Source organism: Buteo buteo, chromosome 10, assembly GCF_964188355.1.
Source record: "Buteo buteo chromosome 10, bButBut1.hap1.1, whole genome shotgun sequence".
NCBI lineage: Eukaryota > Metazoa > Chordata > Aves > Accipitriformes > Accipitridae > Buteo > Buteo buteo.
The window spans coordinates 4,755,846-4,772,237 of NC_134180.1; the positions used below are offsets into that span (position 1 = coordinate 4,755,846).

Consider the following 16,392-nt stretch of genomic DNA (forward strand, 5'->3'; position numbering starts at 1 on the left):
GCTGAGCCTCTTAAATACTGGTCCTTTATGTGCTTCTTTGACAGCATTACACACCCCAGTGATGTATCCAGAGAGAAACACAAAGCCAAACTTCACTGCCCGGTGGTGATTAGCCAGAACAGCCTCGATGGCGTCTAGTAAATAGCTCGGGTCAGTTTACGGCTGCTGCACCCAGGGCCAAGGCTGCAGGGTCGGTCTCTGGCTGCACCAAGGCAGGGCCGTTGCATCTGCCGCTTGGTACGAAACACGCAGCACCACACGGGATCTGTGCCCTGGTCCCCAAACCCATGCGGATGCCAAGAGACCATCACAGCGAAGTGCCATGCAAGGCCCTGCTCGGGTCATTTAAATTATTATTAATTAAGTAATTATTAATCCACTCGCAGCTATCACCCGACAGCAGGAAGAGCAGCCTCCATGCACTGTACACACAGCAGGATGGACCATCCCTGGAGCTACAGCTGGGGCAGCCCTGGCATGCCCATGGATGTGCGCAGTGGCACACCAGGCAGTCACCAGAGTCCATGGCATGGCTGGATCAGGGAGGATTCCTCCTAGGAGCCCCTGAGCTCAAAAAAAAAACCCCAAAACCCTAGTAAATCGGAGTTGTGACACACACATACCCCCCCACCCAAGATGAAACCACAGGGCAGCATGCTCCCAGCTCGCCTGGTCGGTGGGTTTCTGCCCCCTGCCCTGCCCGCAGAACGTGGGCAGGCAGCAGCCTCGTCACCGGGGCTGCAGCGGGGCCGAAAACCCAGTGGAGACCACAGCCCCTCCGCGCCAGGCTCCATGTGTAGTGGGGGACCATTCCCTCCCAGAGCAGCACCCAAACCCGGCCGCGCAGCCTCCCCACCGAAGCTGGACGAGCAAGGGGGGACGAAAAACAAGCTCTCCGGCCACACAAACCCTGGCACGGTCACCGCCCAAGCACGGCCGGTCCGCAGAAATGTTGTTCAAATTTCAGAATGGGCTTTTGGGCCAAAAAAACATGCAGGAGGGGTTGTCCTGGGTGAGCCCCAGCCATGCTGTCCCCACCACCTCTCCTGTAGTATCTTGTGTGACTACAAGATGGCAGTAAAGCCTGTGCCTCGGCAGCAGCTCGCCCAAAACCACCTTGGGCATCTGATCCTGGAAAAACAAAGACAAAACCTGCTTCTGCCGGCACCTACCCCAGGCCAGCACCTCCGAGCATCCCCTGCACCCCTGTTTCTGGTTTCCACCTTGGGTGGCCCCCTCTCCTTCTGCCAGGAGCAGCTTGGAGCACCCAAGGTCAGCAAGACATCTACCGGGGACCGCAGCCTTCAAGGCAGGACCGCGTACCTCTCCATTCTCACACGTCCCTGCGGAAAGCAGGCTGCAGCACAGGCACAGCCTCATGGAGAAAAACCAAGAATTTCTCTAGAGAACCAGCTTATGAACATCAGACCTCTGCCAGCCTGTTGAGTAAAGGAGGAACACCCTCTCCCCGGTCATACCTCCTCTTTGCTGGCCTTTGACCCACCGAGAACAGCAAGTTCACAGCTTTCCAGAAAAAACCCACAGGAAGAGCACAATTGTATGGCCACAAAAAAATTGGCAAGAGACCTGGGGAAAAGAGACCTCTTGCATTCACTGGACTGCAGCGTAGCCAGAAGCAGAGGTGACGGCTGTGCTACAGCCCCATGGGTTACTTTCTGCTGCAGATCGCACTACGGGATCTGCTCCCTGCTGCATCTCCAAAAAGGGAGTTTCAGGGGTTACATTTTGGTGTATTCCATGCGATTCCAGTACTGCTTAGCCCAGAACACCAGCCTAGGGTTGACCTGTGGGGCAAGCCTTAGGCCCCCTCACTTACACATTTCACAATGTAGAGAGTTCCTAAAGCCAAGCTCGGTGGGGATGTCAGGCCCCGGCAGGGCACACACTCATGAAGATCATGTGCTTCTATTTACTCACACCATAATAACCTGGTAAAATAGCCCATCCCAGGGATTTACTGCTACAAGGTTTTATAGAGGAAGATACCCAGCTCAAACAGGGCCAAACAAGCCTCCAAAGCTGCAAGTGTTAAGTACTGAAAGAAAAAAGAAATACAATGCTGTAAAGGACAGCCCTTCGGAGACTTATCTCTGGTAAGTTCAGCTCAAGTTTTGTTAATTCTAGCACTACACAAGCAGCCATTTTGCTTTTTGTTCAGCATCCTAAAGACTAACAGATGTCTGTGGACCCCAACAACAGGCACTGCTTCACAATGGCCCCTTCTCCTTACACTTCAACCACAATTTGTCTCCCCAGCCTCAACGACGGTATTTAGCTACAGAAGCACCACAAGCCTTCCTAGATCACAACCAAGGTACTCAAGCCATCCCACATGCTTAACACACACTAGCATTAAGACCCCACTGTTACTGGCAACATTGAGACTTCAAGTATCAAAGTTGCATATTTGATACTCAAGACACTTGAAGCTCAAGCCAGCCATGAGCTGTGCTTCTCAGCATTTCACTTGTGACTTCCCAACTAACACATGCCCTGAACTGTCTTATGAAACATTGATCGAGCAGGGATGCAGTGATCCTAATTACCAGTGGAAATAGACAACTTGCTCATTGTCTCACTAAAAGCAGGCTTTTACAGGATTGCTAGATTATTTCAAGTCCTGGTAGATCACAGCCATGAGTTCCAGCCAAGCAAAGAATGACCAACACCTTTCCATACCTGCAACTTTAATGGTTGGGGCAGTTCCAGAGCCATCTCTTCAGAGTGCAAGTCTTAAACAGCTTAAACCAGCAATAAAAAGTAAAATATAAATTTTTATTTAGAATTAAAGCAAATACTTCAGTACACAAACACAATATTAAACTTCAAGAAATATACTGCTAATTTGGAGGGAGCATTTATTTGCACAACCACAACATGCGCACAAATCCAGAAAAAGATGTGGAGTCTGAAATTTTCAACATCTCACCACCAGAGCAGTTGGTCACAACGTTTCATACAGAGTTATATATACTGTAATAGATGTTGACAAAATTTCTACAGAATCATCTTTATAGACAACAAGAAAGCTCTAAGAGGCAAACATTGCAATCTATTCTTCTTCTGATGAGTCTCTCTCAAACGTGTAGGCCATGAAGCAAGCATCTGGTCTCTTGGGGACAAGGGGATGCCCTGGTCTCACAATCTCAAAGCCCAAAAAGCTGAAAGTACGGAGCAATGCAGCTAGAAAAAAGAAAGCAGAAAACAAGTTTCATCCATTTGATACTGTACAACAGTTAAAGCATCCACCAAAACCAACTTCAAATACTGCATTCACATCTCTAGAGACAGTGCTATGAGTTAACACCTACCTCTATCATCTCTGTTCTTGTGGAAACAAATGAACACATGATCAACTCGAAGCTGTTCTTCAGCAAACTCTAGAAGAACTGCAAAACTGCAAGACAAATACAAGGTGTTCAATGCACGTGAGCAAGCACTGCCTTCAGAGATAGTTAGCAAGGCCCTGTGAGTCAATCTGCATGTGAACTCGTAGGCACAAGAGGCTAGTGGTTGGAGACTCACACCAGCAGGAGATCCCTGAGCCCTAGGTTTAACTTGAGGGCAGAAATCTTCAGTTAACACAGAAAACATGCTTTTTCTGTTGCAGCTGAAGGGAGAACTGCAGTGACAGACTCAACCAGGCTGGTGTTTTCAGTGGATAAAAGTAGCCACCCAGTACCTGAGAACACAGCCTGAAATCACAAAACAGGTAGAAGCATCCCTCAAACCAGGATCACTTACTTGCACCCTCTTACAAGACAGCATCAAGCACCAAAATTAGACTTCAGCTTTCAGAACAATGAAAGCAAACATCAACAACAGTAGAGTGTTATTCCACCCTACCAACAGGCCTTCAAGACAGAGGCAAGTTCAACTGCAGCTGCATTTTATTCTACCCACCTGTCTTTGCTCCCTTCAGGCAGAGCACCACTGGGAATTTCTATATAGAGGTTGTTGTTGTTCAGCACTGCTCTCCAACTAATGTGTTTGGCATCTGTAAGCCTTGACTGGACATTCAGAATTCTTGTCCTGTTATTAGATGTTAGTTCTTCTGTTACATTCAGCCGATTATCCTGTAGTAGTAATACATGCAAAGTTATTTCCAATTCATTCTGGGGAAGGGATAACTCCCATTAATAGGCTTGAGGCAAGAAATGCATTCAAGCTCACCATCACAAGCTGTTTATTATTCATACTCACCGAATAAAATAAATTAGCTGAAAGATTGTGATCCCTCTGACTATTCCCTCGCCCACCTGGGATCTTCAGGGGTGGGTGAGGGACATCAGGAGCACCACCGAGGCCCCGGACCCAGGTTACTACAGCAATTGAAGGGAACCCTGGAACTAGAAAGGGATCACAGTTAGAGAGGCAAACAGGCAGTGTTAGACAAGACCCTGTGAACTCTAGGTTTTAAACAGCGATCAGATGGCAAGATTTAAACAAAACCCCAAAACCTAGACCAAAGGAACTCCTCCCACTGCAGCCTAAGCAAGCGGCAAGACAAAGGAACCTCCAGACCAGGGAAGGGAACACTGCCTCGCACCCAGATCCCTAAGGGTCAGAAAGCTACTACTGCAGTATTTTGAGGAAAAGACTAACTTGGAGATGAAAATACTCTCAGCTGAAGTGAGCAAGGTGCATTTCTGTATCAAGGCAGCAGTTATGCTTGACCTGATCTCAAGAGAAGAACGATTCTGACATCACATATTCAAAATCCCATTTTCTCCCCCACCTTGTTCTCATAAGTTAGCACAAGCCCAGCATGCTAGGGATCATTTTCCTTGTGATATACGGCCCTAATTACCTTAGACCTTTGCATCACCGCTCTTGGCTCAAGGTCAGAAAATTACATGAAATAGTCTCACAGATGTCACTACCTCAAATGCTTTCACCATGCTCAGAAGCTAATTCACCAGTTTTAACTCCGAGACCACACCTGAATATTTAAAAACCCACAAGGCTTTCTACTGAATTCTTCAGAGCAATTTTACACTGCTCGGCTAAGTTCAGTTCTTAATGTTGAGAATGTTATCCTCTTAAGATATGAAACATATTTCTTGTATGCATGCTAAGTTTCACCGCATCCATGTAAGCCTGCTTAACCAAATAAGCCTTCTACTGTACTAAGAGCAAACGCTGAGCTGACTGGCCCCTCCCTCTGCACCATCCTTCACCCTGCAGGCTCACTCTTGAGTTGCGTCATCTCAGCAGATGCAGCAATCGAGGCCCTTGGGGAAATTTTCACAATCGTCCTGTCTGTGAGTGCCAGCAGCCATTTGCAAATCAGAATAAACATGTACAAAATAATCCACCATTTTGCACAGTTCATGCGAGTTTCATTTTTTTAATGAGCTTGGAACTTGTGATGAATAATCCATATTAGAAAGGCACTGAACAGCCACATAGGTCAAATATTATATGCTGGAATGAATGCACAGCAACTGCAAACTTTTATTAAAAAAATTAAAATTGGCATGCTCTCAATTAAATGAGCATTCAATCCATTATTTTAGGCTCTCTGAAAGAGACACACCTTTCTTTAGCACTAGCATTAGGTATTTATTTTATCTCACAATGATTGTAGAACTATGCATTCCTGATTACCCTTACAAAAAAGCCTTTAAGCACCCTGTTCAGAAGGGTGTATCGGCAATCCTTTATACAATTTCACCTTTCACCCAATGAAAGGCAGTGCATAATGAAGGCTGCCTACCCTTTGCAATTGAGAATGTATTTGAGAGTGATGTTTGTGTGCACTTACTCCTCTTTGAAAAAAATAATCTTTAAACAGCAGACAAGTGTAAAAATGGCTTTCTAAAACAATTCTAAAACCCTTTTCATAGTCCACATACGAAGTCTAATCATGGCTTCCTTCATACAAGGCAGACTGATGTCCTAAGCATCCAACACTCTACACCAGTCACCCCGATTTTCTTCCCAGCATCTGTCGGGATTGTTTAATCTCTTGGTTGAGTTTTAAACTAACAGCTCTCCTAACACTCTTATGTTCTACTTTAGGCTCAGCACCCTCGATTAGTTTTCAAGAATATCTACGATTACATAAGGGGATAACAGCTTTCAATCCTTTGGTATCTTTGCCTAATTGTTGGTTTGGGGTTTGGTTTTTCCCCCCCCCGGTAGGAAGAAGGCACCTCCAGGCCCTTCCTCCAGCCTGGCTTTTGTCTCCAGGCACCTTTCAGCCCGTTCACCGTCTCGGCAGCGGCTGGCGGAGCAGCCGCCTCCCATCAGGGGCCGGTGTGCGCTCTTCTCGCCTTCCTCCCACCGTTATGACAACTCCAGAGATGCGGTGGGAGCTCTCCCTGCAGGCAGACGGCAGCTAACGTGGCACATGGCGGGAGGCAGCCCGGCTGGGTGCGTGAGGCGACTCAGGGGGGTGGCGGCGGCCGCGGGCAGCCTCCCCACACACCCCACCCGGGGAGGGGGGACGTGTTGCCCGGCACGGCGGCGAGTCACACCGGACCGGGGGGGTGGGGGGAGTGGAAAGGGGGGGGGGGGGCGGTGCAACCGGCGCTACAGCGGGCAGGCGCCGCCTTGGGCGTTTAAAAAAAAAAAAAACCACCCTTTTTTTCTTTTTTTTTTTCTCTCCTCCCTTTCCCTCCCCCCTTTTTTTCTGCGGGGGAGGAGGCCAGGCCTCAGCGCCGAGGCGGCGGCGCGGGCCGCCCCTCCCCCACCCGCCACGGAGCACCCCTCCCCTCCCCCCCGGTCACGGGGGAGGCGACCGGCGCTCGAAGGACGAGGAGGACCAGGGCGGGCCCTGAGGGGAAGGGAGGAGGCGGCGAGCGCCCAGCGGTGCGAAGGCTGAGGGAGGCCCTGGCCCCTCACCTGCTCTGTCCGGTACTGAGGCTCAGCACAGCGGGCATGATGGTGCTTTTATTCCCCTCTTTCTCTCTAGCGAAGCAGTGACTGTTGAGTATCCGCTGCAGGGAGGATTTCACCATCCGGCCGCTCTGGTCCGAACCCCGAAACCCTCCGCCGCCTCCCGCCGGCCGCTCTCCAGGCGCTGCTACACAAAATGGCAGCGCGGCCGCAGCGGGTCCTTATATACCCTTCCCAGGCCACGCCTCCCGCCGCGGCAACGCCCCACGGAGCGGGCCACGCCCCCGACCGGGAAAGGGCTCCCGTCCGGTGAACGGCCCGATTGTTCCTTAGAGAGTCTCGCTTCGCATTGGCTGAAGGGAGAGCGGGGGGCGGAACAGCAAGCTCTTTCTCTATTGGCTGGCAGCGCGAGGGGGTTCAGCATTGGCTAGAAGGGCGCCTGGCCGGAGAACGGGGGGGGCATAGCGGTCTCTGATTGGCTACGCCCGCCGGGGGTGGGCGGAATCTGGCTGGGTTCGGCCGGGAGGCTTCAGCGCGGCGCCGCAGCCCTCACTCCCCTCAGAACCGCCGGTTCGAGTCCCGCGTCCGCCCCCCCGCCCCGCGACTGGCTGAGGTAAACTGCGGGGGAGGGGAGGGGCCAGGCCCGGCCTGGCGCATGCGCCGGCGGGGGGAGGAGCGGGGCGGCGGCGGCGGCGGGGAGCGTCTGTCCGTCTGTCCGCGCCGAGCCGGTGGGCGTGAGGGGCGGCGGGGGGTCCCCGGGCCGCGGCTGGGGAAGGAGGGTCGGAGTCTCCGTGCGGCCGGGCTTTACAGCCCCGGGGCTGCCCGGTCGCTGGTGGAGGCAGCAGAGGGGCGGCAGCGGGGTCTTCTGTGGGGAGCAGTGGGCCCGGAGAGCATCGTCCTCCGATCTGCCGCGCGTAAGCGTTTGTCGGCTCGATGCTGAGAGAAACTTGAATTAAAAAAACAAGAAGGAAATTCCCCAAGTACTGGAGGGGGTCCCTAAAAGGACGGGCCGAAGTTGTGACCCGCTTTTGGGGTGCGCGTTCTGGGCTGTGGCCGTGCTCCAGTTGCAACGTCTCCCAGTTTCCCTCCGGCCTGTGTGTTGTGCTGGCCGGTGCGGTAATTTATACCTTCGGTTGTGTGGGGAACGGGCAATGGTTAGTGGTAATCTTTTAAACGGAAAAAGGCTTTGTGCTGCACCTTCATGAGGAAGTGAATAAATCCTGGTTATTTACATAGCAGAAGTTGGTCAGCATCCCCACCCCCAAAACAAGCAGCCTGTAACGCATAGCGCTCTGCTTTTCATCTCCCGCAAGGATTTTGGAAAGCCGAGGCTTGGGGACACGGTTGGGTCTTTCTGCAGCCCCACGTCAAGAATAAAGTCTGGAGGAAAGGATGCGAATTTGAAAATCAGACACCCCACTTCTCTTCTGAACAATATTGATGAAAACACAGATTCATCCCGTTGGGGGTGGGGGGTCAATCTTCAAAATTCATCTTAAAAGCAGCAAATGTGTACAAAAGGTAAATAGGTTGTAATTTCCATGACAGGAGATCTTTGACTCGGCCATTTCTGAACATTTCAGCCTGAAAACCAAGTCAGAAGCACATCACAGAAGTCAGGGCACATCCTAAACAGTGGATCCTATCCTATATGGAAAGAAAGCTCAAAATAATGGTTTAAATGATGCTGAGTCAGGTATGCCTTGTAAATTAGGTGGAAAAAGTTGTTTATAGAGCCAAGGAAAACTACTAAGGATACATTGTAATGATTTTCAAAATCATGTTTTTTAAAAAAAAAATTGTAGGTGGCTGTATTTCTTTTTTCTTCATTGAACTCGGGCTATGACATGCCTATTTTATTGCCTTCAGGTACCATAGCGGCATTTGGGCACTTTTTATTTTTTAGGTTTCTTACTATCTTGCTTATTTTTATTTGCTTTAAAATATTCCCATCCAGGAGCTCTGAGCACATGGATAGTCCATTGATTGGTTCCACTTTGCACGAGGATAAGTGTCTAAATCCCCACCCACCTTCTGTGTCCTGAAACTGCTCTGATTGACTATGATGGAACAAAGTGCATTGCCAAAAGAAAACACTGTCTGTTCTCCTACAGCTTAGATGAGAAGCCTAGCCTGGCCAGCAGCCAGTGACTAGTCTGGGAGTCATGGTAAGTAAGAGGTATGAAAGAAAAATCCTTTTCCTGCTGCAGGTATCTGCACTTAGCTCCCAGAACACAACATAACTGAGACATTAGTGCTTGCTTTCACCTCGCTCTCTAGATTTGGCTGTTGATTTATGGAGGGGAAGCTGACTGCCGTTTAATGCATTACCCAGAGACCAACTTGAAACAATGGGATAGCTGCAATTCAGGAATATCCGGACCAAATGAAACACATCAGAGAAGATTTAGCAATTCATGGTTTGTATGTTGGTTTAGAACGGTTTTCCTGATGGGGGAATGAACATACTGGTCGATGGATGGACTGCCTTAGCGTTTTGTGATAGGCTTCATTATTTCTAATAACAGCATTTGTTATTTACGTAGTAATCCAACTGTAATTCCTTATAATGGCACTGTGTCAGGGGACATCATCTTTGCAGCTGCTTTCCTCTTTACTGTGGCACTGGAAACAGTTTTGCCCTGTGGATACCTGTCATCTCAATGGGCCATCATTCCATTTTACGGTTGAGTGACCTAGGTTACGCTGTGGCGCTCTGTAGTCTGCAAAAAGCCCAATCAACCTGTTTTGGTTTTGTGCGTTAAATATCATGTGGGATTAGTTCCAGCTGCAGTTTTGCTGAGATAGCTTGACTTCCAGTTTAGCAGTGACAGTGATTCATAAATCTTTACAGAGAAGCCTCTGACTCACAATTTCAGGATTACCAGCTGAGGCAGTTTGAGATGTTGCCATCTCCAGCTGTTTTTTTACCACTGGTTTACCATGATTACCCTACCCATGGCAGCAGAGTAGGCAGAAGTAACTGTGTGTCAGTGTCTCAGTTGCTCCAGCTGCATTCCTAGTTTTGTACTGTAGTCCAAGCCCATCTCAGTCCCTGGTATTATCTAATACACTGGGCAGTGAACCCACACAGCTGATGTGTGGGCATCCATTCCTACTTCCAAGTCTACTGTGGCACAGTAACTTTCCACACAGAGGCAAGATGGACAATTGCAAATAGAGAATCTCATCCACCTAAATCCTGAGGCTCTAATTCATCCCAAGTCCTATGCTGGTGTCCACAAATACACTATCAAAGGCCCCCTCATTCTGCTGGCTCTCAACTACTACAGCCTTCCCATCTCCAAAAAATATATGTTTCAAAGGACCAGTGTAGTCCCCAAAGGAGGAGATGCAGCAGGGAGCTTAGATCAATTCTCTCCCGAACTGCTTACTGAACTCCTCAGGGGAGAGCATGCAGCGAGTCCCACTTGTTCTGTGTTCTTACACAAGCAGGTCATAGCAATTAGGCTGTAGGGAACGACCTGGGAAAATATCTTGTACAGTCTGAGTTACTCAATAACCAGACCCGTTAATGGAGAAAGTACAGAAGAAGCAACACAACTGAACCCCACATTAGGAATCTAAGCTGAAATTGATTCAGGTTGAGGAAAGCCAGAGAGTTTCATTTTCTAGAATTTCCTTTTTTAGCTTGTTTCAGCATGCTCTTCAGCCTCTTTTAACAAAAGAGGTCTCAAACATTAGTCAAAATCACCAGTTAATGATTCTTTGTCAAGCTTTTATAGTTTTTACTTTCTGGAAGATACTAGATTGGAAGAAGCAGCACAGGAATAAGTTAAAGTGGAATTCAAAACTGGTAGCTGATGTAAATAGATGTTAGAGCAAGAAATGGGCAAGGTAAGTAACTGAATGTCTTTCCTCTTCATTATCTGCTTTCAGGTTTGCAAGTGTTAGTGATCAGATGACATGAAACTAGCGCTTAGAAAGATGTACAGGACCTGACACACTCGTAAGACTTGCTCGTTCTCAAATCCTGCACATTGATATCGTAGTTGTATCACATGTTTTATTTAGAGAAGGAAAGATAAACTGTTCTGTTGTTTAGGTGATTAAAACATAACTAAACAACATGGCTGCAAATATTGGTGCTTCTGTGTGTTTTTCTGCCACTGAGGAGGCTATTGGAGAGTGGTTGTGCTGCAGACTTCGTTGAAGCAGCTCCTGCGTCCATGTTCTAGAGGAGTAACAAAGCTCCAGTGAAGGTGAATGGAAAAAAAAAGATATTGACATGTAGCAGAAACCCCCATATGTTTTCAGCTTAGCTGCATCACGCTGTCATAGCTCTTCTTGAATGTGGAAATAGACGTTTATGACATTTAGCAGCATCATGGGAATTAATCTATGTCTGATTTGCTGACTAGGGAAGTACAACAGAAAGAAAAACATGAGCTCTCTCTTAAAGCATGTGCAGTCCTTACATAGCATTACACACTTGGTAACTCCCCAAAAATGGTAAAAAAAAAAATAATAATAAATCGAGCCAGACTATAACATCAAGTGGTTCCAATAGCCTTTTCTCTCTATTTCCACTCCAGGAAGACTTTACTTGTTCTTACATTTTTAAGAGTCATCTAGAGATGTAGCCAAGCACCAAAACAGGACAGAAACTGACACAGAGATGTCCATCATGACATGTTTTCACAGAAATCATTGTGTGTGATGACTTCTCTGCCCTGTAATTTAGCCAGTGTTAATCCCAGAATAATTTAAATGTTCATCTTGGTCAGCTCTGTGTGGAGACGAAGTACAGCAAAATCTTGTGAGGTCTTTATCGAAACACTGGACAGTGTTATTTTTAAACTTTGTAAGACCTATAGTTTGTAAGTCTTATAAAGCAGGGCTCTTTAAGTCTGCCCATCTCCATCCTTAGAACTTCTGGTTCATTTCCTTACAGGTAACAGTTAACTACCAGTTGTCTAATTTTAAATCCTCCCCCACTAAAAACGCTATTTGGTGTGTTAGAATCTATTCTAATCTTTGTGGGACATGTAATTAGAACACTTTTTCTAGCTGGAAAACTCTCCTCATTTTCATTGTCATCTGTGCGAGAATGATTTGATTTGAAGGTCAGGTTTTCTGCAGACCCACTTGTGCTGGAAGGAGACTCTGCATGCCACTGCCAAATTAAGCCGGAATGCTTAGATGTTTACCAGCACAGGGAAGAATTTATTTTCCAAGATCTTTGTGAGATATTGAACTAGAAGAAAGCAGTCACTAGTGCGTCAAGCCAACAAATGTCTGTACTTCTTACCAAAGAAACGTTGGATCTCTGCTTTCTCACTTAAAAACAGCTGGTATGAAGAGGACTATGTATTGAATGCAGATGAGGTAACAGATGCTTAAAATGCTTTAAAGTCTCGTTATCTGATTTAGGGGTGTAATCCAACATATTGCTGGTCACCTGATAAGTGCTGAGTTGTTTTCTTTAAGCTTGCAGGATCAAACTTAGCAGGCATTGCTGTTCAGTTTCCATATAAAAATAATGTGGGGGTGAGGGGAAAAGTTGGAAGTGAGAACAGGAAATATAGTCAGCTAGAGAGTGGGTTAGCCAACAGCAAGAGACACAAGATACCGTCAGAGGATGGCACCTTAACATTTCTGGGGAAAGAAGTGTGCTTGAGCAGTTTGTTGTTACGGTCTGTAATTTAAGAATAATGTTCCACAAGCTTGATTTTTTTATTGATTTTTCTCTGGGTGTTGCTGCCAGTTATGAACAAATGGTCACGAGGAATTCAGAGGTAGTTACAAAACAATAAAGTGGAAGACATTGCAACATCCTCCCTTCCACAATCCATTTTCTGTTTCGTTTACGTTGGGCCAGATGCAGCTAACATCTCCATCCCCTCCTCTCCCTCCGCTCCCCCTCAGTTAGCGAGAGGTGGTTAAGGTCTGGTTCTTGCAAAGGCTGCAGTGCCACAGAGGGGAGTTCGACTTGGAGAGGAGATCGAGCACTTTCCTTCCCATTAGCATGGGAGAGAGCGGTGGGGTGCACAGCACCTCGCGGAGCCGGGTCCTGAGAAAATGAGCCCCCCTGCAATCGCATGTAATCAGGATTTTGGTGTGCAGCGGCTTTCTGGAATTCTTTCGTGAGCATTTTCTTCCTCTGCTGACCCCTTTCCCTTGCTTGCTTGCTGGAGCCTTTGTGTGGTGAATTTATTCATTTATTTTTTGCTTAGCTTCACTTTTCTCTTACAGAAGAGTTCAGCACAATCTGATGTTTCTTTGCAGGATGGGCCACTTTCACAGCCTGTGTGTTGGGAAGGCGAGCTGGACGGCATGGCTTATTTTCCTTCAGTTCCTATTGTGCTTGGATCAGTCAACCTTAGGGACAAGGAAGTGCACAGTACAGCTCAGCTTTTGTAACTCGTAATTTCATTTGGAAATGTTATCAAAACAAACAGATGTCAGCAGAATGAGCGTTAAAACCTGTGCAGAATCTGCTCTGTCAGAAACGAGTTCAGAGTCAGTTTTGCCTGCCTAAACATTTCGCCCAGCAGCTCATTAAAATGGATATATTCAAAGGAGACTTTTCCCCCCCGATTAGATCATTCCTGTGATAAGAGCATTAACGAGCATATTTTCCCATAAATAAAATGAACGAGCCTCGAGGGCAGGGAAGGTTATTTAGCCTGCAATAAGTTATATCCCACTCTCGTCCTTTAGAGAATTGCGAGTAGGGGAACCAGTCCACCCCTTTGCTGTAGCTGAGAACAAGCCTGAGAACAGCCTCTGACCAGCAGAATTGGCAATTTGGGATTTCTTCCAGCTGTATATTTGTGCTGCACGCCGCTTTATTTTGGGTATAATCCCCGTGGATTCAGCACTTAGCAAAATCACTGGCCAGAGCTCACCCAGAGCTGTGCTAACAGCCAGGGCAGCCCTCAGGGTGCTGCAGGAGGGACAGGGGAGGCCCATCCCCAGTAGCAGTCACTTTTGCCAGCCTGTTTATTTGAGCTGCATGCAGCCGTGTGCTTTTTGTCCATAAGCTATCTGTGTTTGAACCAATATTTACTCATGGCTCTGTGTACTGAGACAGTCAGCAATCCCAAGTGAGAGCGGAGCTGGAACCAGCCGTCAGGCCAGCTTAGCAGCTCAGGTTGTTTACATTTTTTTTAAAAAATCCTCTTGAATTTCAGGCTGGTGAAAGGTGGCAGCTTGACAGCTCTGGTGAGCCTTTACCTATGCAGCAGGTAGAGCAATGGCAACGCAAGCTTCCCCTGCAGCATTTCCCCCTCTGACCTGCCCACCTGCTGTGCCAGGGAAGCCCCTCTGAGCAGTGGATGAGGAGCAGACCCTGGACCCATGCAGGCCTTGGCATCTCCCCATCTCTTGCTCTGTAAGCAACAAACTGAAATCCAAAGACAACCGGTGCTATAGTCATGTTTATAAGAGATTGTCAGAAAACTGCTACCAAATAAGCGACCAGGTTGTCAGCCCACTTAGGAGTGGAGGCTTTAAAATGAAGGCAGCTCTATTTCATTGCTAGAATTTTCCAGTTTTCCCAAAGGTTTTTATTTATGAAGTTGTTGTAGGTACAAATTAACTTACTCTGCCTCCTGTTTGTTATTAACTCTAGAAGAAGCTGAGATTTGAAGGGTTCATTTCTTACCCCACTGGAAAGGGGTGACTCGGTGCAAAGCACTGCAATGTTTTCCAGCAGCACTCCCAAGAGCATTGCGATGCCTGTCCCTATGTTTCCAAAGTAACCAGGCTTTAGGGGAGCTATTTATTCCTGCATGTCCTGCTGCGTGTAAGCCCAGCAATCTCATGCAGATACCCTAAATCAACCCACAGGGCTTCCTGCTGCAGTGGCAGGGTAGCCTAATCTTTGGGGAGTGCAAAGGCACACTCCCACTCAGAGCTGAGCATGTGCTCGTAAGTCTTAATAAGACCAACAGATTTCCTAAGGTGCTAGAAAATAAAGAGGTGGCATAAGGAAGGCAAGAAACCTTGAAATTACTATTCGGGATTGGACCAATGACCTAGTTAGTTTGATTTCCTGCTTACGGTGACTTTTACCAAGTACTTCAGATGACGATCTGAAAACCTACTGCTTCCGAGGTGTATGCAAAGAAAGGGAGCAGCTGTGATTACAGAAAATAAACTGTCTGGACAGGAGATAAGAATTAGTTCTGAAATTTGTTTTTTGTTCCTCTGGACATCCGATCCCCATCTAAATGTTTGTCCTTTCTTGAGTCAGAAAATTTCCATTTTGGATTGTCTAGTGGGTATATCCTTTCAAATTGCAATGCAGATTGTAATGGTGCTCTGCCTGCCTGGTGCTCCCCTGGACTTTTGTACTACAGCACATTAACTTATTAGCTCGCAGTTCCTTATTCCCTGTGATGTTTTCATGTTTGTTTGGCTTCACACACAGACGTATCCTTGATATCTGGCTGCCAGCCGTCGGGCAGCAGTGGAAGCCAAAGATCATGTACTATCCAATTGGGCAGTCTCAGCCCATCTTCAGACTCATTGAGCTCGTTAGGGAGGAAAATGTAATCAGCTATCCTTCAAGGAACAAGATGTGACGGGAAGTAATGAGAGTCAGCAGGTCAGTCCTTAACAGCTGTCAGAACAATGTGCACAGTACGGCAGCTCTGTAGTTCTGCTAAGTCAAGTCACGGGCTTAATGGGCTAGAGTATGCACATTAAAACTGATCCCTATAGAGATCAGAGCGTGTCGCGGTGGCAGCAGCGGATCCTACACCATCCCTGTGACCACTTGTATTCATTAGACAGGGAAAGTAGGATCCGTGGTTTAGATGTTTAAGCTTCTAATGCTACCTCTCAGCCCTCGTTCTCCCTTTGAAGGCTGTAACTTACTGCGCTTGTGTCACTGTGGATTGGGAAACTGAGGCATGGAGAAAGGACCGGCCTCAGGCTGTACAGAGGCAGAGCTGAGATTGGGGCTGAAGAGGTCTCACACCTCTGCTCCCTTCAAGCTGCCTCCTTTGACCTTGAATCCTATGGAAAATGGACTGGGAGGTTTAGGTTACTTTTAAAAGTCTCCTCAACATATCTTTGAAATAAATAAAATGTTCTCTTGAACCTAAATTATCTGTCCTTATCCTGTCTCAACTCTCATTGATAATCCTCTTTGTTGCCTTTAAAAATATTTATGGGAGATTATTCTTTGGCGGTAATAGTAATGTTTAATTCTCTTTTTTATTATATTGGGCTTTTCTTTCAATGGTTTCCTGATGTCTTGCCGTTTGGTATTGTTAGGTTTATGTAATGCGGTTTTAAGATTTTAAATGGGTTCAGAAATACGGTTGCTTGTGGTAACTGGATACTTTTCCCCATGAACTGTTGTGGAGGTGGCTGCAAGTTATCAATTTATACAAAACTCTGGTTTTTTTTATTTTATCATTCTCATAGTGATGTTGACTGACATGACCACCACCCTGGGCCTCTGCACAGCTCTGACCACCATCGCTGCAGCTTGTGTGTTTGTCAAGCAATGCTAATGCGATGGCACTGAAACTCTGGTTATTTGCATCACTA

At 47.2% G+C, this 16,392-nt stretch overlaps 1 protein-coding gene and 1 long non-coding RNA gene across 3 annotated transcripts; one reads left to right on the forward strand and one right to left on the reverse strand.

The window, feature by feature from the left end:
• Positions 1-2,775: 2,775 nt before the first annotated feature.
• Positions 2,776-7,067, reverse strand: OAZ1 (ornithine decarboxylase antizyme 1). The gene is given in 6 exon segments (XM_075038142.1): positions 2,776-3,204; positions 3,333-3,418; positions 3,925-4,097; positions 4,225-4,311; positions 4,313-4,370; positions 6,871-7,067. Coding segments are annotated over 6 exon segments (651 nt in total). The 5' UTR covers positions 6,987-7,067; the 3' UTR covers positions 2,776-3,073.
• A 305-nt stretch (positions 7,068-7,372) lies between these two features.
• Positions 7,373-12,561, forward strand: LOC142035741 (uncharacterized). Of its 2 annotated transcripts, none has more exons than XR_012651940.1 (4): positions 7,373-7,477; positions 8,822-9,032; positions 9,145-9,284; positions 10,765-12,561. It is a non-coding gene; the product is annotated as an uncharacterized LOC142035741 (long non-coding RNA). The 2 variants fall into 2 exon arrangements; XR_012651941.1 differs by lacking the exon at positions 7,373-7,477 and adding an exon at positions 7,664-7,778.
• Positions 12,562-16,392: the final 3,831 nt, after the last annotated feature.